At 48.2% G+C, this 22,686-nt stretch overlaps 1 protein-coding gene across 7 annotated transcripts in view; it reads left to right on the forward strand.

The window, feature by feature from the left end:
• The first annotated feature begins 5,614 nt into the window (after positions 1-5,614).
• The window catches only part of LOC8031230 (limbic system-associated membrane protein), a 247,857-nt gene continuing 230,785 nt past the window's right edge, over positions 5,615-22,686 (forward strand). For 4 of the 7 annotated variants that reach the window (XM_042289162.1, XM_042289163.1, XM_042289166.1 and 1 more), the window contains exon 1: positions 5,818-6,184. In XM_042289162.1, coding sequence (XP_042145096.1) covers positions 6,100-6,184 — 85 coding nt within the window. In that variant the 5' untranslated portion in view covers positions 5,818-6,099. Of the gene's footprint in view, positions 6,185-22,686 lie in introns of all 7 variants that reach the window. The other 3 variants (XM_029972120.4, XM_029972123.4, XM_040223457.3) reach the window with 2 other exon arrangements.

Consider the following 22,686-nt stretch of genomic DNA (forward strand, 5'->3'; position numbering starts at 1 on the left):
TGAAGAGCATGCTGATCACACTAACGGAGAGACACGGGGACTGGGACGAACGCATTGTCGAGATGGGTTTTGCAATCCGGACGACCGCGAACAGTGCGCGAACCCGTCGGTGAGAGATCTGATAGGGGCTCTGCGCGGCGCTATCATCTGCGGCCTAGAACTTGATCTAATCTCTGCAAGATGTTAATAGAGCTTGTTCTGTCCAGAAATGCCCCCCCGGAGGAACCAGAATGGGCGGCGCCATCCAGGAAGGCGACCTTCCACTTCCCGGGGTACCGGCGGAACCAGCCAGACCAGCCGACCGGGTGGCCAACCCGTTCGGCAGGAGACCGGCCACACCAGCCGGCAGGGTGGTCAACCCCGTTGGCGGGAGGACGGCCAGACCAACCGACAGGGTGGTCAACCCGGTTGGCGAAGAACAAGGGGGACCAACCAACAGGGTGCTCAACCCGGTTGGCAGAGGCGGGGTGATCAACCCTGGCCTCGATCACATCAACAGAGGCAGGGCGGCGGAGATGCGGAGCACCGGAGAGCCTCGAGTGACCAGGCGGGCAGACGAGACTCCACCCCACGAGGAGAAGCGGTTTCGACGGCGGCTGGAGAACCAGCTCGGCGCAAGCCACCTCGCCACACCGTGGCCACCTGGACGGCCCAGGACGGCCAAGAGGCCGTCCACTTCGTGTCCAGGGTGCGATGGAGGAACCAGCCCCGTCCAAACCCTTCCCAGCTGCCCGCCCAGATCCCACAGCCCTTCCGAGGGCATACGCTGCCCCGTTTTTCGCTACCCGACGACCACCCAGACGCCTGCTGGCTGTGCCAAGTCCCGGTGGTCCACCAGGACACACACGAGGCCAGCCGCCGACACACTGACCTCCTGAAAAACATGGGCCGCCCCGCCGGCGTCGCAGCAGCAGTACAACTGCTTCGCCGGGATCGGCCAGACCTTCTAGCTCCGGCGGCTCTCGGCTTCAGCCAAGCTACTGGAAGCCGGAGTCCTGCCCCCGACCAACTGCTCGTTGACGGGTTCGTCGCCGAAAACCCGGCGCTCGGCCCCTTCCCCAAGCACACACCGGCCCCACCAGTGCCGGCCCCCCGTTCGACAACTGCGGCCCCATCCGCGTCCACCAACACCAGCGACGCGGAGATGAATGAGCTGGAGGAGTACTTGGCCAACAATCCAGCGACCCCTTATGCTACCGACGGGCCAGATTCTTTCGTCGACGGAGCCGCCGCCGAAGACCCGGCACTCGGCCTCTTCCTCGAACACGCACCAGTCCCACCGGTGCCGGCACCCCGTTCAACGGCTGCGGCACCATCCGCGTCCACCACCACCGGCGACGCGGAGATGGGCGAGCTGGAAGAGTGCTTGGCGGACGGTCCATCGACTTAGGATGCTTCGGAACCCCCGGAGTTGGAGGCTTGAGGGGAGGGGAGGAGAATACCACAAACTACACCCGAAAAATATTATATTTGAGATTTTACGCTTATCAATTAGTTTTGACAGCACGTAAAGGACAACACCACACCTGATTTATAAGTAATGACTTTGGTATCTGTTGACATTACGGATTAAACTGTGAAAAAGAACAATGTTTACCCGAAGCTCCGAAAGCATGTTCACAGCAAGGAAATACGTTCACGGAAGATCACGAGTTTCCACCGAAGAGCCTGAACTTGCGCCTGCGTCCGTTCATACCAGCAAGCAAAAAAACGAAAAAAACATTCCAAGGGTGAAAGAGTGCGATACTTTGCGGAGCAGTATCGGGACCGTACGCAGTTGTTGATGTAGCTGCATATCTGAAAACGGGAAAGAGGTATGCTTGCGCGTAATGTTATCTCACTTTGGCAGTCACAAGACTCGGGCAGGCTGGGGGAGGAAGAGAAAGGGAAAACAAATAGAGAGAAGTAGGCGCGGATGAATTTGCTGACGGTGAGGAGGATTGTTAGAGTCTAATCACAAAGTATTTTCTTGGGGGAAGGAGCCGGACATTCTGGCACGTTCTTTCTTACGATATAGCAGAGCGATTGTAACCAGGTTTGCTGTGTTATTAAATATTACTAAAGAAGAACATTATGGTCATGCTAAATTAGGTTCTTTTAACAATACGAACTGATTATCATGGTCACACATTTTTCATAATGTGATTAAACGAATTGTTCCTTGCATAGCTAATATACATGGAAACATGAAAACTAATTTGGCTTCAGCGCCATAAGATATATTTACTTAGTGTAAGCTAGACCGCTGAATGCTCGAGGCACAACACAATGCAACCTTATACATTAGGCACTCGTCAAAACCGAAGTGATAATTCTAGTTCAAAAATTACTTTCTTCTGCTCTCCTAGCTACGTGCACCCTGTTTCGAATGGAGGCTTCAGGTGATTGCTTATACCAAACATGACACGAACGCAGTCCAGGCGCTTGGCGAATGCCGCTCCAGTTTTCCTTCATCTCTTCTCTGAACTTCGTAAGTTCTTCGGTGGGGAAGTCGATAATGCGCGTTTTGACTTGCTTCGCTTTTAGGACAGACATAAAGTCGCGAGAAGTCAGGATTGCAGAATTAGCAGTTTCTCTGGTGTTGTGTAATATGGCATGCTGCTTTAAAGGGCCACCAATGCCGTCACAGGCGTTCTTTCCGTGGCCACTTGCAAAGATCAGCCACCGCCACAGGACGCGGTTTTTCCCCCATTTCATAGAACTGAAATTTGTTTTTGAAATGCATCACGGCGCCATCTGATACATATATTATCGTTTTGAAGATGGGTTCTTCCTCTTCAAGGATCGTAAAAAATGGTTCTTAGCGCCAAAAGGGCATGTGCAGAATCGTGTCGAAGGTCATCACTAATTGTGGCAAAGCTTCTTGCTCCGTTGGCTGTTGTGGCAACACAGGTGAAAATGCAGATTTGCTTTTTACGCCAATAGTAGCCTTACACTTCGTTTGGAAGAACAATGCTGCAATTTTCTGCAAATTTAAAGTGTAACACAATTGACCTTTCTGTTACATTCGCCTTAACAGCTCGTATTGCTTTTCTTTGAATATTCGTAATGTATTCATGAGTAATGTATTTTTTCACGCAATCTCTTGTCAGCTTGAGGAACACGGCCACAGTAAGCGTCTTCTTTATCAAGTTTTCCGACTCCCAATTCGCCAGTTGAATATCCTCCTCACAATGAAGATATAGTGTACGTGCACTTAGACTCCTCACTCCACGGCATTCTTTGCATTTTAGCAGCATACAGGCTTCTGAAGGGTTGGAGCATATGCAGAGAGAAGTGCATGATGTCCTTTTCAGAGAAAGCGCGGGATGAGGCGTTGTTGACTGATGCCACCACGAGTTGAAAGTTCGCAGAAATCGCGCACACGCACTGGTCTTTGTGCGGAGCAATTTTCACCCACTTCGGACGCAGCGTATAAAATTTGGTTAGGCCAAGCTTGATGTCCGGATAGGTTTTTATCAGAAGAGAGTAGGATTCACGAATAGAGCGCGTCATATATCGTATCACTACAAACTCCTTCGACCCCGATGTTTTTAACGCGATGACGTCTCTCTTGCTCGGGCTTTGAATAGAGCAGCCCATCTCGTCTTCTCAGAAAACACGACGAGCCGTCGCGATATCCGATTCCCTGAGCTTGTGCGGAGTGTATGGATCAGGAAGTGCCCATAATCCTTGGTCTGCTTTAAGGTGTCTTGCTTTGTCGATCAAGTACTTGGTTTCCTCGGGAACAACGCTTAGTATTTGCTGCTTGCTCATATCGTTTGGAAACAGTGTGAGCAACTGACACCTTTCACTGATAGACGCGCTCTTCTGGAATGCTGTCCGCACGTTTGCTTCCCACTTGGCGCACATTGTGGACGAAGATGCTCCAGTTGTCTGCTGTGGCACAGGCACATTATACGCGTCACTGATCTTACGCCGCATTCGTTTCCAGTGGCGGATCCAAGGGGGGGGGGGGGGGGGGGGGGGAGGCGACGGGGGCGGCGCCCCCCCCCCCCCCCCCCCCAAACAAAGTCGACCCTCCCCCCTCCCCTCTTCTCGGAGGGCAATTTGACATGGGTGGACCCCCCGGTGCACAAGAAAGAATGAGTCGCTCAAGTGTGTACTACCCAAAACAAGTCCTAACAAGTCATTCTTCGCAGCGCCTCCTGGGCAACGCAGGACGCATATACAACACTGACAAATGTGTGGCCCCTGTTTGGGCTCCACCAAGTTTCCTCATGTTCTGCGTTTCCCGTGTTTTGGCTTTAACAATCGGTTGGGATACTTCCGCGGTAAACACACAAATTACGTAACTGATCCGTGAGAGCTTTCTTTCAAGCTCTGCGGGGTTCAAGGTACGTTCAACATTGCTCTCGGTCGGAAGCAGCAGCTCGGGTATCCCGCAATCGACTGCTCGCATTGCTGGGTTCAAGGTCCATCTCGCGGCACAGTCGACCACGCAACTCGATAACGTTAGGAGAGGTTCTATCGCCACAGCAGGAACGAGTATTATCTGCCGATGGGAGCTGAGACGATATTGCAGATGTCTTTTTTTATCTTCTCTTTGAGAACTTTGCGCTTGACAGAGGCGGCAGTTGTCATAAAATCTGCTGTCAGTGGTTCTTGTTTTACAGCATATTGAGATGCTCGACATTCCTAAACTACTGATTTACACCTATCAAAATATATGTCTGTTAAGAGAAGGCTATCAAGAGAGTAATATACGAGAAAATAAAAAAGTATTAAAAATGGCCTTTTTTGGTTAACGGAGCAATGAATTTGAGCAAATTTTGAAAACTTCATCATTTTCAAAAAAAAATTTTTTGTATACAAAAATCATAGACAAATGAAACGTGTATTTTTGAAAAGGCAATGAAACGCTCTGTCAGAGAAAGAAAATGAATGTCATACGTTAGAAGTTTTACCTAAAAATTAAATCTGAATCTTCGCGCATAATCATCAGAGGTGGCAAGTTTGGCTATCTTTAAAAAAACTTTCAATTATGAGTAGAAATATAATTCTAGAGGAAATTACACTCAGTAATACGTAGATTACCACAATATGTTATAAAGGCCCTGCTTTAAATATTATAGAACCGAAACTACATTGTTCTTTCCCGCACCTTTGGGAATTTATATCACGAAAACTAAAACTTTCCGACGATTAAAATAAAAAGCGTCGTTCTAGGTAAAGTATGCGGTACAACATATAAAGATTAAAAAAAAACAAAAAAAAAACGATTCCCATCTACTGCCTGAATCGGAATGAAACCGGCCATATATACTCTTCCTTTTTTTTTTTTATCATAGCACAATTGGTTCTTCTGCTACGGTTCATTGCTGTGTATTATATGCCGGGAAGATCACACTTGGGCTGAATCTCTAAGATGTGTATACTTATTCGAAGAAATAAGAAAAAAAAAAGTTCAAGCGTTTAACATCATTAATCCGAAGAAAGTTGTTTCATGTGACAAAACCCTGACGTGGCGGATGAAATAACTGTCACGGTGAATGACTCCACTCTCTCGGAGAAATCAATCAAACAAAAGGCAAAATGTCGTTTCATCATCATACCGAAGGAATTCCTTTCCGCAACGGTAACTCTTTTTTCTCCTCCGATGACTGTGCACCACTACCGGAACGACGACGCATCTGCGAAGGTCAGCCATGCTACTCCATGCGAGCTACTCACCGCGCGCTTTTTCGAGAGCCGTTTCCCGCGCCACAATCGTGCGCGGAAAACCGCGCCAGACGCCGAGCACGCGCGTCGCGTCATTGGTCGGTTCCTGGAGGCTCGCGCCGTGACGTCATAGACGCGGACGCGCGCCGCGCCCCGGCGGCCGCCTAGCGGGAGTGAGTGTCCCGCGCCGCTCTTCACTGTCTCGCTCGTCTGCAAGCCGGACGTTTCGGTTCCAGTTTCGTCTTATCTTCTTGTTCCAACTCCTTCCAAAACTTGGCTTCAACTCAGAAGGCCGTGCTTCTCCGGAATTCGCGATCGATCACCACCAATCGCTGAAGGAGACACCCGGCGAACTGTGCTTAGTTTAGACGCGAGAAGTTTGGTTCGTCGTTGTTTTTGTGGGGAGAACGAAGAGTACGGAGGAGCGACTCGGTCAAGATGCGACCCATGGAAAAGTGTGTGTGGTGCGGCGTTGCGGCGTTCCTGCTTCTTGGGATCTTACCCGGACAATCGTCCGTCAAAGGTAAGGATAAAACGAATACATAGCACAGTGCCGGGTCAGTGCTTTCCGAGAAGTTTCCTTGGGTGTGCGGAGGCACTCTGTTTCTGGAAATGGGAGTGACGGTGTTTTGGGGGTGTTCGCGGTTGCGGTGATATTTGTCAGAGGCTAACCCGTAGGCCCCTTGCAGCTGAGAGCGCGAGTTTCGTTTCTCCCCCCATTATGTGAATAATCGTAAAAAAAATTACCAATTTACGTTTTTTTGGGAGACGTCTCTAATGCCATCGGATTTGCTAAGTAATAGTTTCCGTCGATAGTTTTATCCATAATTTCTGAATCCTGAGATTTTTATGTGTATTTTCGGCACGTGCATATAAAATTTTGGTATCGAATAGCGTCGTGTTCATTATAGCCTGGGCATGGCAAAGGAAAATACATAATTGTTCTTGTTCAATACTGTTATAAACTGTTAAAGCAATTATGTCGATTACGATAAGACAGATTCTAGTGAAGCGCAGCAATTTTCTCGCCCCTTTCCCCAGCTCGCAATCGACTATCTATATTTGTGTGATACAAACCAATATTAGCGCACTACTAGCTAATTTACTCTCAATGCGAGTTTACGACAATTAAAATCAATCGCAGCATTCGGAGTTTACAGCATCAAACTCCACACTTCTTTATTCCTAAAGGCGCGAGAAACGAGGCTTCTGAAATTATCTATTTTGTTGTGTTATACCCTTTCCTTCCCGCCTTTTTCTTTTCGATAGGAACTGGCATTTATTGAGTTCACTTGAACGATGTTGCACTTGGCGAGATTGCACGCGTAAACCCAATTGGGTGGCGGTATATTTTTTTTATGTATGGTGTTTTTGTTTCTTCTTTCTCCAACATAAATGCATTACAGGCGTCTGTCAGTTTACTCAGCTTTTATCTTCCTCTCCTGTGACTATCGTCGTCCAATCAGATGTTACAAGACCCGCACACACTCGCCGCAGTTCACCGTCCTGTCGCGCGAAGAAGACCCTCGCGTTCGGCCTTACGTGGCGTTGTTTCGTCGTTTGCGCTCCCAGGGTGTGGCTTTGCGGCCGTCCGTGCACTTGGGATCTCCCGTCCGCCTTTCGTAGGTCGTACGTGTTACAGCGGTCGCTCTCGGTCGCGCGTTCGTTGGAGAGAGGAAATGTTTTGTAGGGCGCTGGGGATACGCTCGCGTACGCGAGCCGACTTTCACAGCGTGCGTATGCTTCGGGTCCTTCTCGCGTGTGGGCTGCGCGCCTACGGTTTACTCGTCGCAGCTGGGGCGTGCACGGGGGGCCCGGCGGAAATAGCGTTGAGGTTGCTGCGCGATGCACGCCGCTGCGGTGCGAACGTGGGCTCGTAGAGATAGATCCGGCATTTCATTTCCCCCGCAGAGAGACGCGCAGGAGTCAACGCTCAACGTAAAACGTCTCTCGCGCCAACTCGTCTCAAAAAAAAAAAAAAAAAAAGATGAGAGGGTTTAACTTTTCTTAGACGGTTGTAAAACGTAGGTTTTCGTTCACCCTATTAACATGAGCAAGGTACTTTCTTATTTTGTGATTTTGTACTGAAAAATAGATAGGGCCGATCAGGCTCGTTCTGGTTGTTGACGGTAAATAATATGATTGCGTGCGCGCTGGTTTTGTTTCTAGTCAACAACTTCAGCCTTTTCCCAAGGTATCCATTTAGTACACCGAGGTTGACCTTTAGAATGGTCTGGCTTCGGATGCTGTCTAATATTAATGAGCCTCGGGAACTCTGCGCGGTTGCAGAGCATACCCCGTCTAGAGACGCATCCACCTTAGCTGGCTTCTACATTTAAACTCCACGCATGAAAAAGAAGGAAAAAACAGTGACGATAATAATAATAAAAAGAAAAGAAACTGACACACACAAAAAAGAGTGACAGGGGGTGCTTGTTGTTTCGCACGTTCTAAATTTGTTGTTGTTGCTGGAATATGTTTATTCACTCACAGACTTACATCAGTTTTGAGACCAACGCGAAGCGTACGCAATAATAGCCGTGGATTCTGAGTTCGTACGCCCTCACGCCCCCACTTCTTCTTTTTCCAAAATGTATTTATTTATTTATTGTACTTTTCCGGTGCCCCTAAACAGCCCATAGGCCTACATAAGGGTGCACCGTTGACAGCTACATGCAGTTTTGCATAAAAAAGATGCACGCAAACGCATACATAATTTGAACAAACAAAAACGTGAAATATAAATGTAAATAAGAAAAGTGCATAAAGTTGAAAACAACACTGTTTGCCAAAAAGACTCATACAAGAGGGCGTCACATTATAAAAGCACTAGCAGAGACCGCAAACTAAAACTTTCCCGCAAAAAGATGTCTACTTCGGGCGTGTTTGCGACATTTGACATGTTAAAATTATACTGGATACGCTCAATGGGTCTTAAGCTTTTTGGATCAGAGGAACCGAAAACACGATGGGAGCGAAGAGACCTGCCAGGTACAGCAATGAGTACGGATGAGGTTAGCTTGGGGCAATCTATGAAACCGTGAAGACATTTGTGTAAAAATAAAAAGTCTCGTGCCTGCCTCCTTTCGGAGAGGCAATGCAGGTTTAAAATCTTCAACAATCGCTCATGGCTGAAATAAATTCGCCTGTTAAAATAACGGTCGTAAAGTAGTCGAACAAACTTCTTCTGTACATTTTCAAGTTCATTCAAGTTTGTCTGGTTTAAACGATTCCAAACAACGCTAGAGAAATCCAGTTTAGACAGGATGAGGGATCGGTACAAATGCAAAAAGCAAGAATATCCTCTAAAGTTTCGAGTCATTCTGGTAATTGCGCCCAGAGTACGGTAACATGTATTGCTCAAGTATGCCACATGATCAGAGAATTTAAATTCACTGTCCAAGAAAACTCCTAGATCACGTACAACTGAGACGCGCTCAATCGAGCACTTGTTCAATGTGTAGTCAAAGGTGTTAAAGAAATGTTTTCTCGAAAAAGATATGACTTTTGCTTTAGCAGGGTTGAGAACCAACTTGTTGTCCTTGCACCAGTCTGCCAATGCTGTAATATCTTGCTGTAGTTTATTGCACTCAGAAATGTCCACAATAGCTCGGAAAAGCTTAACGTCATCGGCAAATTGTAACATTTCCGAGTGATTTATGCATGAGCAAATATCGTTCACGAAGATGTTGAAAAGCAGAGGCGATAGGCTAGAACCCTGCGGGACTCCCGATTTGGAGAGGTACGCGGTTGATTGTGCACCACCGTATGAAACAGAATTCCATCTGTCATGCAGATAGCTCTGAATCCATTCGCAAAGTGGTAAGGAGATACCATAGGACGCAAGTTTCTTAACTAGCAGTGAATGGCTCACTAGGTCAAATGCTTTTTTAAAATCAAAGTAAATTGCGTCGACCTGCTGCTTCGACCCTAGTTTGGCACCCACAAATTCCGTAAACGCTATTAAGTTTGTTTCCACAGAACGATTTGGCATAAAACCATGTTGTTGCACGTTTATACGTCTGGAAAAAAAATGCATGATATGACAATGCATGGCCTTTTCGAACACCTTGGCAAACGAACAGATCAGTGAAATTGGACGATAATTAGTGACAGTTAGTGCCGACCCATCTTTGAATATTGGCACAACTAGAGAGTACTTCCATGCAGTTGGAAAAAGCCTATCTTTCAACGATCGATTAAATACAAAAGTTAAAATCGGAGCTAACACGTCACCGCACCCTTTCACTATAAACAAAGGAATTCCGTCGGCTCCAGCCGATTTCTTGGGTGGTAACGCCCGAATCGCCGCAAAAACGTCGTCAATGCTGAGCTCGGGAATTGATAAGTATGCGTTTTCCTGGTCTGGCAGTGTGCAAGTTTGAGACGTATTTCCCGTGGAATCAAAAACACCAGAAAAGAAATCTGCAAACGCTTGACAGACGTCGCTCGGACTGCTGATATGTTCCGAACCATTAGATAGTGTTATCTTCTGTGCCGTTTTCTTTTTATTCGAGAAGTTCCTGGTATACTTCCAAAGACTTTGCGGATTTTGCTTTAGGCTTGATTCGACACTTTGAGTGTGGCTTCGGAGGTCCCGACGATAAAGACGCTTCGCTAAAGCTCGCTCCGACTTGAACTTTTCGTACCAGAACAGATTATTAGTCAGCTTGTAATGTCTGTGATAGCGTAGCTTTTTCCTCATTGTATGTTTCAATTCGTGGGAAAACCAAAAAGGGTAGTGATTTGTGACACCATGTACGTAAGCCGGAATGAACATCTTCATAGCTGATGTCACTAGGTCTGTAAGCATTAGTACTTGTTTATCTACGTCATCTTTACCTGATGTAATGACTGACCAATCTGTGTTCGCAAGAAACTCGTAAAGCTCCAGGTAATTCCCCTTTGCATAAGAAAAAGCAGTCGCTTGCGGACATGCTGTACCTTGGTTATCAGCTATACTCAAATCTACTTCAAACGGGACATGCCAGGTATAGTTTCCTCTCTTGCGAAAATTCTGCTTCACCTGGATGCTCTCCGCATTGCTATATCGCCTCATGACTGGTCTGAGATTCTTACCCTATTGACGGGGTACTCATCGTTCAAAACCGTGCTGTAATTCACAGAACATAATTGCAAAACACGATCCCACTTTTTTTTTTTTTTTTTTGAGAAGATGAGTGTGTGAATGCCCTTACACCACTTCAGAAATCCATTCTCTCGAAACCTCGCTTAATACCGCGTAGGAGACACGAATACACACCGGCGCCTCCACAGAAGACCGCGCGGACCATAATATGGATTCAGAACTAGGTCGACCACGTAACATTGGGCTGCCGAGCACAACGCCTTTATTTCTCGGGGGCTGCAGCGTCCATACGCGATATGAAACATAGGGTACATTTCTATTCCCGAGAGGGCTAGATTTTTATATATAGCCTTAGCGAATGTTTATAGTAACGTAAATAACGTTACCGTGACTGAAAACGCTCCCGCTCATCTTGGGCCACACCTGCGAAGGCCGAAAAGCTGCTCGAACTGCCTCCATGATTCTTGTGGCGGGTGGGCACGTGGCCTGGTGCGTAAAAGAACGAGCGTACCGCCCCCGCATTCCGGGGCAAAAGTCGGAGTACTCAATGACCCTCTGCCGTCCCACGCAGAGCCGTATTTGTGTATTCGTAAGGCACGGTCGTTGCCTGATAGGTGTGGTGTAGGGGATACAGCCCTATGCCCCAGAAGCGTTCATCGCCCCAAAATGTCTCTTTATTTTTTTTTTTTTGCAATGTTTTTATTATTTATTGTTTAGTTATAAGAGTTTCAATGTGAAAACTAAATGTGGTATGTTTTTTATTTTTATTTTGTTTTTAAATTTGGACATTCTAGTTGATTCGGGCTTTGAATACAGTATGTGTGTTTGTTTTTCAGTGGGTAATGATTTAGTTTCATTTTTAATTAGTGGTTATAGCGACACGTCACACTTGCAGGTTAGAATGTAAGAAATAATGACGACTACCTTTTTTTTTTCTTTTTTTTTTTTTTTTACTTTTTAGTTTGTAAAGGGATAAGGTTGTATCGAGCTTATTGGTCGATCGTTTCTGAGATGTTCGCGGGATTGTTGTGATCGTCACTGGAGACAACTAAAAGCGAAACGACTCGGTAACCTACTTTTATTGCTTGATGTTTAGGTCACCCGAGGCTCTAAAGAATTCGTATCGTCAAAGAACTCTCCCACCTTTGTTTATTAGCGAGGAGCTGCGGCAAACCTAAATGGCCAGGTAGTGGTCAAAATATATTTACCCGATCAAGCGACTGAAGAGAAAGAAAGCTCGGCACCAGATTTACTTTGCTGGCGTTTCTCTGCCGCTGTGTTCGCGTCCTGCGTTTTTTCGGGTCTCTAAAAAAAGTACGTGTTCGATGTCGCGGCGACTATACCTCCACCATAACACGGCCACCCAAATGCCTAGAGCCTCCGAAGAACGCAATGTAAAAGATAAAATGGATAAAAAAAATAGACGACAGACAAGTGCAAGAATGACGAACATTCACAGAAGGCAAGCAGGCACCTTTCGAAGCCGCCTCAACTTCCAAGTGGCCCAGCTGCCTTCTTGTGCCCACCATGAGCGCGTCACGGGGCGCTCTAAAGCCGCTTGGAGTCTGGGAGTAAACACGGGGGAGGATGCTCTTGAACCTGATAGCACAACCGGGGCTCGTCTCCAGAAAGGAGGGGATAAAATGACCCCCTCAGTCGTCGCACGAGGCGGGGAGCGACTGGGGTCGTCACACTCCGAGCGCCAGCCGCGGATCGAGGAGGGGGGAATCGTCCGGAGTTTATCGCTGCGCCCCACGGCCCTCCCGCGCCGGCAATCTTGGAGCAGACCTTCTTCGCCGCGTCCTGCCCGTTGTACTCTGGGTTAGAACAGAGCGTCGCGCGGGGGATTTCCTTATCGCGGAAGCTGAACTTCGCGCGGAACGGCACAAAATCTGTCGCCGGGGTTTTCGGTCCCGCGTGGGGCCGGATAAAAAGTACGGTGCGCGGGAGAAGTGCGTCCTCCAATGGCATCGTCCACATTCCTTAGCTGGCAGCGTGGAAGCCTGCCAGCCAAGGTTTATGGACTGGCCGTTTGGTCGTCGTAACGGTGTTTTCTGCTGCGGTCACCGACACACTCCCGAGTCGGAGGAGAGAAGAAAGAGAGGAAAAGAGCAGCCAAGGACAGATCAGGGCGCGTGCTCGGAGCCCTAATTGCCTCTTCGCGCTTGCCCGAGGTTATGTTGTTGGACGTTTCGGCTCGGGGAGAAAGTGCTCTTCACGTCTGCCTGGATGAGGGAGTTGCGTTGGTGCCGGAGGCGCTCTTGCGAGATTCGATAACGCGGCGAATGGGGTCGGCTTTTTGACTCGGATGGCCCCTTTTGTTTGTTTTGTTGCGAGTGTGGAGGAGGAGTGTGTGTAGGGGCGACTGCCGCTGGTGATAAGTGGACGTTTCACGAGTGTGCGCGGGCGTACGCGTAAAAGTTGCGAAAACGGGTGGGGCAGCGAGATGGCTACTGCACAGTTCCCTGTTTGAGAAGTGCGTCTAGCCACTTTGAAAGGTGAATTAAATGCACATGAGGCATCCCTTATGTTTCACGGTGCGTACGAAATGCAGAAACCGCCATAGATTCCCGAGTACACAAGGCGTACGAAGAATGTTTCGAATTTTAGGTGCACTACCTGACCTTTGCAGCTCGTCACAGTCCCTGGTCTATTTTTTTACGTTTAAGTATATGATATTTCATTTACGATGCACGCCGTCAAGACAACCTTATTCTAGTTCAGTTTCCAACCTTTATTTTTGTTTTTGACTCGCCCCTTTGGTGGTAAGGTGTGCAGAGTCACTGTTGGTGGCAAGGTTTAATCAACTTTTTTTGACGCATAAAAACTCGCATTACTCTAAAGCAGAAAAGAAAAAAAGAATATTTCTTATCTTTTCGACGGCACAGGAGCTCTATCGGCCCTACATCAAAATCATACACCGGTCAGATATTATGTTGCTCTGTTTTGATTTTTTTTTTTTTTTTTTCCATTTTCTGCCTTACGAGGTTCGTCGAGTGTCTACTCGGTGCACCAACAAAAACGCGAAACTTCCTCACACTCATCATTTCCTCGAACGACAGAAACGTCGTGCCCACGCCTTCATCTTTTAGTTTATTTTTATTTTTTACTTTCCCTCGGTATTGGTTTGTCCCGATCTTCGGCGATCGATATTGTCTCGTAAGAAGGCGACCGCCTAGTTAGTCCTATTGACTTTCGCGCTCAACCCTTGACCGTAATAAATGACGAGGCACCGATGCTGTGTCATGCGTCCCGCGTGAAACAGGCTCTAATCAATTGGCTTGACTTCCGTACCTCCTGCGCGGGAGCACACGGTTGAGGATCAAAAGTGGCAAGGCTCGCTGTGGGTGTATCTTCGGACACTCCTTCGTGTTTATTCTTCTGCTGCCGCTTCCGTGTTTCTTATTGGGACGCCGAAGAGCGCCGAAGAGCAAATCAAGGATCGCGAACAGCTGTCGGGCTTAGTAATATCATCAAGCAAAGTTCATTTTATAGATTTCCTGAGCTTAAAGATAACTTTGTAGAAAGCTCTATGAGACTGTCATTCTATGAGTGAAAAGCGACTCCGAAAAAGGCTTGTGGCAGCCTCTTTGAAAAGCGGGAAAGCGTTTTGATTCTAAGGGTTTTTGATTATGTTTTTTTTTTATATAATGCCAAGTAGGCCTAGATGATCATTATACCAATAACTTCAAACAACGGTGTGACTTCTTTTTCTTTTTTTTCTGGACAAGCGATGCGCAAATTAGGTTTCATACTTAGTTTTAGAATCTCAATTAATGGCACACGACTCCGAATCCCTCGCAACATTGTCGCGAAGTTGCGCTCGCGCAAGTGTTTAGACTATCTTAATGTTTTTACCTTTCCCGAAGGTTCGTTCGTCTCCACTGCACGGCTCGTGGCTTCTGCGGGAGTCGGGAGGCCCCAAATGGGGGCGAACAAGAACGCTGTAACGCTACACTTAGGTTATAGAACCCCGTGTCGGAAGAAGTTTTGTCTTGTGCGTGTCTGCTTTTGGGATCTCCACTTCGGAAGTGGATTTTCTGACTTCTCTGTCTACCAGTGGGCTTTTTATTGTTTATGACTGCTCTTGTGAGCTTCGTTCGGAATGTGTTCTGTCTTGTGCATGCGCTCGTTTTCGGAATGTTTGTATTCGCTTTGAGCTCCAAGCCTTTTGATTCTTTCTATGAAAACTTTCCGTGATTGGTTGTCAAAGTGGCTCTGGAATGCTGCTAAACTCATGATAAGCACCCGCCAAAGAACCGCAGAGGGCTTGAATCCCGGATACCATGCCGTGAACATAACTCTGTCTCCGGAGGCCAACCTGGAAGTCCGACCCCCTTCGGCTGTGGAGTCTTCCGCCCACTAACTCGCAAACTTGGGACCCCTTACAACTGTGGAGGAGTTCGCCTTGCCCGCCTTTGTGTGGATCCTTGCTTGTCGAGTTTGGCTGTGGTCGGGGCACCCGCTGATGGTGTCGTCGAGGAGGACGGCAGGGGAAGTCGCCAGAGATGGGAGCATTTCTCCCCTAACATGTATGGACGAATTGTCTATATTTGTTACAAAAGAGTTTTCTCATATTCCTTAAATCAACCGTTATTTGTTAATATCAATGTCGTCATCAACGAATAAACATACTAATTGTCTCCGCGACAATATGCTAGCTGATACACTTGGTCACTGCCACTATTGAGACGAAGAAATATCACCATAGGCGCAAGCACATTTGAAAGCAAAGTTCAACGATGCACCAAGCTTTCCAAAACATCGCAGTCGTCCGTGAATACCTTTTTTATTACCCATTCGCTCTGTCAAAGCAGAGGTGATGCATCTTGGAAGCCGCGCACGTTCACCGCCTCCCCGATATCAGCTAGATTTTAATCACAAATCCCCCGAGCACGCGAGGACAGACCCAGGGGCCACGAAGCCTTACCTTCGCGTCCCCTCTCAGAGACCCCTCTCCATCTTGAGAAAGCGACGTCGGCGGGCGGGGGTTCCGAAACATTTTTGGGGTCCCGTCGTCGCTGTGGCGACCGACTTCCGCGCTCGCATTAGCCGGCTTCCGTGACAGCGCGGCCGCCGCGTCGACGGCGTCGACAACAAAACACGGTCCAGAATAGGCGGCCTGGCCTCGCCCAGTTTGAAGCGATCGATGACCACGGCGCCACTCGGGCGACCCGGCCTCGTGTCCTCGGGACGACCGGCGCTCGGGCCCCTCTCTTCTTGCTCGCCCGTACGTCGGGCTCCGAACGGACCGCTTCGGTGGCAGAAAGGGTGGGCGAAAAAACAAAAAAGAATGCCTACCCGTGGCATAGAAGAACTGCCGCGGTCCTCGCGCCAGGAAATGCGCCACTGCCCCAATGGCAGATGGGTGAAAAAAAAGAAGGAAAGAGAAAACAACGACAACCAAAGAACGGTCCGCACTTCGCTGCACTACATAACGACAAAATTGGGCTTGCGTCTTCTTGTTCGCCGTCTGCTGGTTTCTGTCCTATAGTGTACAGGATTCTATGAGCTCGAGGCTGGCATCGTTCGTCTGCTCGTCGTACGAGAGACCGCGGCGGAGGCGTCTACACTGCGTTAACCTTAACCCAGATAGCTGCTTCGGAAGCGTTGGTGCATGGCCGACATTTGGGGTGATGGCATTTTAGTTCCGGGGGCTGGGGCCATGGTTCGTATGTCGGGTTGTGTTGGTACATGGGTGCGCTTTTTTCGTTTTTTTTTATGGATATATATCGAGAGGCATGCTTTTCTGCCTTTCGTTGAGGAGTTTTATTGGTGATTCCGTTCTTCGGAGCTCCACTGAGTTTCGGTTCCTTTGACAAAGCCTCTATTTGGTTCACGAAACAGGGAGAATAGATTAATATTTTGTGCGGGGTGCGCACTTTTGGAATGCGATAATCCGAGTGTAGCCGAAACGAGACGACTCGGTTCGCATATAGTTTTGAATCTTAGCCGCTACGCTCAGATTGGTGTAAGAGCTGGAAAAATCGCCGCAACACTCTCACGCTGGTATGTTAAAACAATACCTGATACGAAGCTCGAAATAAACTCACATTCTATCGATTCCTATTAATATTCGCGATTAAACCTTATGGGGCTAGTTTCTGTCTGTCTATCTCTCTTTCTATATAATTTTTTTCGAGCCATTACAGACGCTCCTTCTGTAAACACGGAAATGTAGAACATAGGAAGAGTGTATGGAAGAACGTTCGAACAGAAAACAACGATTTATTATGTTTGACCGTCCCATAAACATAGTTAGCATTCGGTGCAAACATCCCAAAGGTTTATCAAATAACATCTTAAAACGAATCCTAATGAAGATAGCCTCCCGACAAAACGTTTTAGATACTTTGTGTACACTGCCCCCCAAACTTAACGCCACCACTGGGTTTCCAAACATTAAGCTCGTGTCGGCTAGTCACGGTTACATTTACCACCAAAACGTTCGGGATGCCTTCACAGGATGGGATAGAAATCGGGAACCCAAACATTCTTCAGATAGTTCACTCGGCCGCCGCAGGGACTCTCAGAAACGGCAAATGTTTAAGTTTGAGGCGCACTGTACGTCTGCGCAACTGGCAGTACTTCGATATAATACACATCTGCTGTCGCACGTGTGAATTGTCTAGTTGGGGCGATGTTCTCCCTCGGAACAATGCTTCACCGCATTGCTTCGGTGCATGTGGGAAAGTACGGTTGCGGTTGACGGAGAGAAATCTGATATCGGGTGAAGACGCACTTATCACTTCATTAAAGTGAACAGAGCCTTCGCTCTGGCGAGTTTTCGAGCTACTGGTCTTGGTTTTCACAGAAGCAAACTATATTAGAGGCCCGTGTGATCGCCATGGTGGGTCCACAAAAGATAGTGGTGGTTCGAACTAGCTGAACCGCTCTCCACTGCTTTGAAAGGGAAGTTCTGAAGACACAAACAAAGAGCGCTCAGCATTCAGTGTGCCTCTTCTTTTCCGCCATCTGTTTGTGGATTTTAAAAGCGCGAGGTTGCAATTTCGTGGCTTTATTATTATTTATTTTTATTGTTGTTGCTAGCGATTTTTGCAGTCGTAGCACGTTCTGCTGTTTACAGTACAACTACTCCTTCCATGTTAGGTTAACGACACGCTGATTTTACTTTCCTAGACCGCGTATCGCCAGGAAATCCCGGTGCCACGAAAGGAAAACACTCGGGAACGAAGTGCATGCACGTAGTATAGGAAGACGATCAAATACAAACGCGGCGACGAGTGTACGCAGACATACGCAGATAAGAACAAACAAAGGAAGAAATCAGCAAAGATGGAACATTGTTCCTTCATTGTTCGACTAGTGCTGGACGCTCTTCAATCTTACAACTGTCGGCGCTCTTCCGCGCAATGCGTGTCGCATTGCCGTGTGCAGCGTGGCAGCCGTGCACGTCCTAACTCGGGACGGAAAGGGTTCGTGCAACTGTATTTTTATCTAGTTACGACGTGGAGCAAGGGAGGTATGCGTCGCTCTCGGTTCAGCTTATCAGATCCACGCAGGCCCTCGCGGTTTTGTTCATCCTCTGCGTTTGCGGGAGTCCGTCGCCACGCACCGCGAACTCCTCTCGCGTTCTGGTGCGCTAAATTAGGTTCGGTTTGTTTTGATTACGAGTCTTATCGCATAGCTTTGCGTATCGCGTGTCTAGGAAACCCTGCTCGGGGAGATGTACGCGAGATTTGCAACTCGCTCGTTTATGTGAGTAATACGGACAAGCTCGTATCACAGCTGCGTGCGTTTGCTACCTTAGTGATTTGGTTGTTTATTTTTGTTTTTTATTAACAATGTTTTTTTGGTTTCTAGTTTTACCGTGTTTTATAAAGTTAGTGCTTACGTGCGTCTGTTTATATATATATATATATATATATATATATATATATATATATATTCTCTAAGTTTGTTACCGTGACTTAATCCGGTTCACATATTTCATAGGAATGCGATGTATCCAACGAATAAGAATGTTATTTGTCGAAATTTGTATATAAAAGTGACAAGCAACATACATATTAAATTGTTTTTTTGTGTGTGTTTCTGGCGGCCTTAGTTGATTCATTTCTGGACGGTTGCTCAACGGGAGTTTTCGCAATCTGTTCGTTGGTATCTCCATCAGAAAAGCAGTCTCTTTTGTCAGTGCGTTTAAGAACCTGAATTCATCAACCTAACTATGTTCAACGTTCTTCTGGCAGACATATCTACCACCCAGAGCTCTCTAGTGTGAGCCAAAGTGGTGCGAGCCACCTAGGCTAGAGCTAAAGAAGCGCATAGAACCCCGGATCGGAACGCTGGAAACGAAATAAGATAGACACGAAGGCAAGATAAACACAGCCGTGTCTGAAAAGAGCAGATAAACCGGATGTGCCGCACACTCTCACTGATACGAGGCAGTGCTTTTCAATTCACTGCTGTAGCCATGAAGCCGAGGCCTCTTCAGAAAGTCTGGCAGCTATAGAGGATGGCAGGGAGGCCTTTCTCCAGCGCGAGCTTTCTGCTTTCGGTACCACTTCAGCGTCTCGTGACTTTTGAGCGAGCACGCACAGTCCAAGCACGGCGGAAGGCAAACAGTGCGTGCTCTAATCATCCGAAAGAGACGCCCTGTGTTCTCATCCTTTCTTTGATTATGCGTGGAAAACGACGTTTTCCTTCGCACGAATCTCTCGTTACGAGGACGGTCACGTTTGTGATGCGTGATTTTGACAATCAGGACGGCCTTTGGAACTTCTCCCGAACGCTTTGCAACATTCGTGCTCCCAACTTGGCACCCACGCACGCCCAGGACTGAGTGGGGAAGTTTGCATGGGAAACCAGAACTGTACATAACGCGGCGAAATGCAACGCCCTCTATGCAGGAACCATACTTGACAAGCACCGGTATAACCCCTTCCTAACCTATGAGTGGGCACGCACCTCTCGCTCTACGTGCGCTCGTGCTCTGGCGTTTTCTTCGTCTGAAACTCCCACGCCTCTACTTTGTCTTTCGCGTTTCTTCGTTGTCCTGTCAGCCATGCAGTCACTGCACTACGTCACCTACGGAGTATCGCCTTCTATCCGTGGGCTGTGTAGTCACTATTGTTACTGACATCCTGAGATATGCAACGCATGGCGAATCCCGAGCGCATCATTACCGCTCTGTTATTAATACGGTTGCTGCATCAGGGGATAGTAATGCCGAAAAGCGAATCATGGAACAAGAAGTTTGAACATATTATGCCAAGTTCTTCGTTGCTTTATAAGCTGCCAAAAATTAGAGTGACTTTTTTTTTTTTTTTTTGCGCTTGAAAGTTGTTTTTGATGTCGAGCCTTTCTTGCTTCAAAATTTCTAAAAAAAAAAGACCAAACATACACACACAAACACGCGTTAAGGGGTGGGACGTCTTCGCCACTCGGACTTTGGAAATTCTCATGAACTTTAGACTCAAAATTTTTGTTCGTCGTTCTGGAGTCATACGTACTGCGTCTGAAAGCCCGCAGTTCGCACCTTGACCGCTGCGTACCTCGACCTAGCGGCAAGGAACTGTAAGTTTCGGCTTTTTAGAGGACTCTGACCGAAAGCGTCCATCGGAAGAGAACCCAAAGAGGGTTTCTGGACGAGGGCAGGGGGTTGGGAGTAAAAGTGTCGACTATAATTGGATAGAAATCCTCCTAAATCGGGACCTGGAAGGCGCAGGACGGAAACGAAGCAGCGGGGGAGCCGAAAACGAGGGCGAAGTGGGTCGCATCGTCGCCCCCATGACACGAGCCAGCGGGTCCTGTCGCCCTCTACAGAGCCTCCGCTGAAGTCGCGGAAGAGATGAGAGGCTTCCAGAGACAAGATGGCGGCGGGTCAATGGAAGACGCGGGTGGGAGGAGGGGGGCTTGGATTATGTCGAGAGCGTCTTCTTGCTATTTATACCCGAGCCCGGGAGGGGCGAGGGAGGGAAGCTCGCGCACCGCCGTCTGGTCTGCGGGCACATGTCGCCGAGCAGGGCTTGAACCTGCGTTGCGTGCCCGGCAGCGGCTGGCGGCGCGGGAAAGCGCCCTCCGCAGCGTGATGCTGGGGTTTGGTTGGTGACTGCTTCTGTTCTGGTGGATGTGGCCGGGTAAATGCGGAGGTATTCGCGGATCGCCGCACTGCTGACAAGTGGTGCGGAAAGATATGCTGCCTCCTGGCTGCCGGCTTTGGGAGAGATGGCCGCTCAGTGGGATTAGCCTGCCCACAGTCAGATTCGTCCGCCCATTGGTGGTCGTGGTTGTATGTGCTGTGAGTAACATGGTGTGCGTTGATCTGAATTGATTGTTCGTTGCGGTCGCCAATTGTTGTTTGGCTTCTCCGAACGGACTCAAGATGCCGATCTACATCCCGTTGAAGTAACTTTTTCACATTTCGCAAAAGGAACAGGGAGCACTAAACTGGGGTTTTCTCGTTTCTCTTGCCAAGAATCCTTTATTTAGTTTTTTTGTCCATCGAGGTACCACAGGTAGAAGGATTACGTCTTCAGCTGTCCTCTTTCCTGCCGGTTCTTTTGCAGACAGTGTTGCGCGACACTTTTACGGTTCACGTGATTAATACTTCTTCTAAAGAGTTCGATTTCCCGCTATACTGGTTCCAACTACATACTTCGCATTGCCTGGCGCTATAAAGGCTCAATTACACGAGATCGGCGTCGCATCTAATTCACGCCGCTTCGCTTTCTTTGAGCAAAACGTTCGTTAGTGCGCGCGCGACCAACTCGCTGCTCTCCATTTTTTCATTTATTTTTTTTTCTTTACTAACCACCGCACTTTGCGATGTGTAGGTCTCGCGCCTCTTTTACTACGCCCCGGAGCGAGACAATAAATGTCAAACTACAGCCGTGATGTAGAGCTCGTATAACTTCACCGAACTCGCTGAAGAACGTCGACGAGCGCGCCTCCTTCTCCGACCCGAGAAAATCGCTAACTGGAGCAAAAAAAAGCTTCTCGCTGTGGGTCCAGCCAGAGCCACTCTAGGGCCAGCATGCAGCTCCGTCTCACAAATGTCCGCAGTAAAAACAAAGGCATAGATTCGCGAGTCTAGCTCAGCAGAATGCTTCTGGTTATGTATAAAAAGTGCCTCCTATGCACGAGTTTTCGTATGCGAGAACTCGTGCCTTTGTGGAGGCCCTTTCCAAAGTCGTACGCTGATGCCCATGTCTTCGTTAGCACTTCAGATTGTTTGTGCAATGGAGTAGAAGGTATAGCTCGATGCGGCTGCTCGGAAGATGCGGCCACTTGGGCCTTCCAAAGCTCAGCGGCGGCGCCGTGCGTCTGCCGCGTTGCTTATTTTGAAGACTTTGACAATGAAGGGCGTTCGCGGGCAGAGCCGCGTCGTCGCTTTTCGTTCCAAAATATTTACCCCGAGACGCACCTGAAATAACCACCCTTAAGGCCCGCCGCGGGGTGCTGCTGCTGCCAAGGCGTATTTCGATTCCCTGCGTCGACGGCCTTTCTTTTCTTGGTGCTCCCTACTGGCGCCGGAGGGCCGGGACGAGGTAACTGATATCGGATGGTCTGCCGCGCGATTGGCACGACTCACTCTTGACGGGAGCTTCTTATTTGGAATGTCATGACTGCGCAGGCATATGAACGTCGCTTTTAACTTCAATGTCAACGTAAATTCATCTTTGTGTGTGTGTGTGTGTGTGTGTGCGCGCGTGTGTGTGTGTTTGTGTGTGTGTGCGCGTGTGCGCGTGTGCGCGTGCGCGCGTGCGTGTGCACGCGTCCGTGTGTGTCGGGGGTGCGGCTGGGTGACAAATATGGGCTGTGTGACATGGACACAGCTAGAGGTCGGTCCCGTAGATGGTTCCCACCCGTAGTCACTGAAGTCAGATGACCAGGACTCGTAGAGTTTGTTTTAATGTCATAATTACCAAAGAACTACGTGCTAAACCTTTTTTTTTTTTTAATATTAGGTTCAC

This window comes from Ixodes scapularis, unplaced genomic scaffold (genome assembly GCF_016920785.2).
Source record: "Ixodes scapularis isolate PalLabHiFi unplaced genomic scaffold, ASM1692078v2 PGA_scaffold0__279_contigs__length_252992795, whole genome shotgun sequence".
Lineage (NCBI taxonomy): Eukaryota > Metazoa > Arthropoda > Arachnida > Ixodida > Ixodidae > Ixodes > Ixodes scapularis.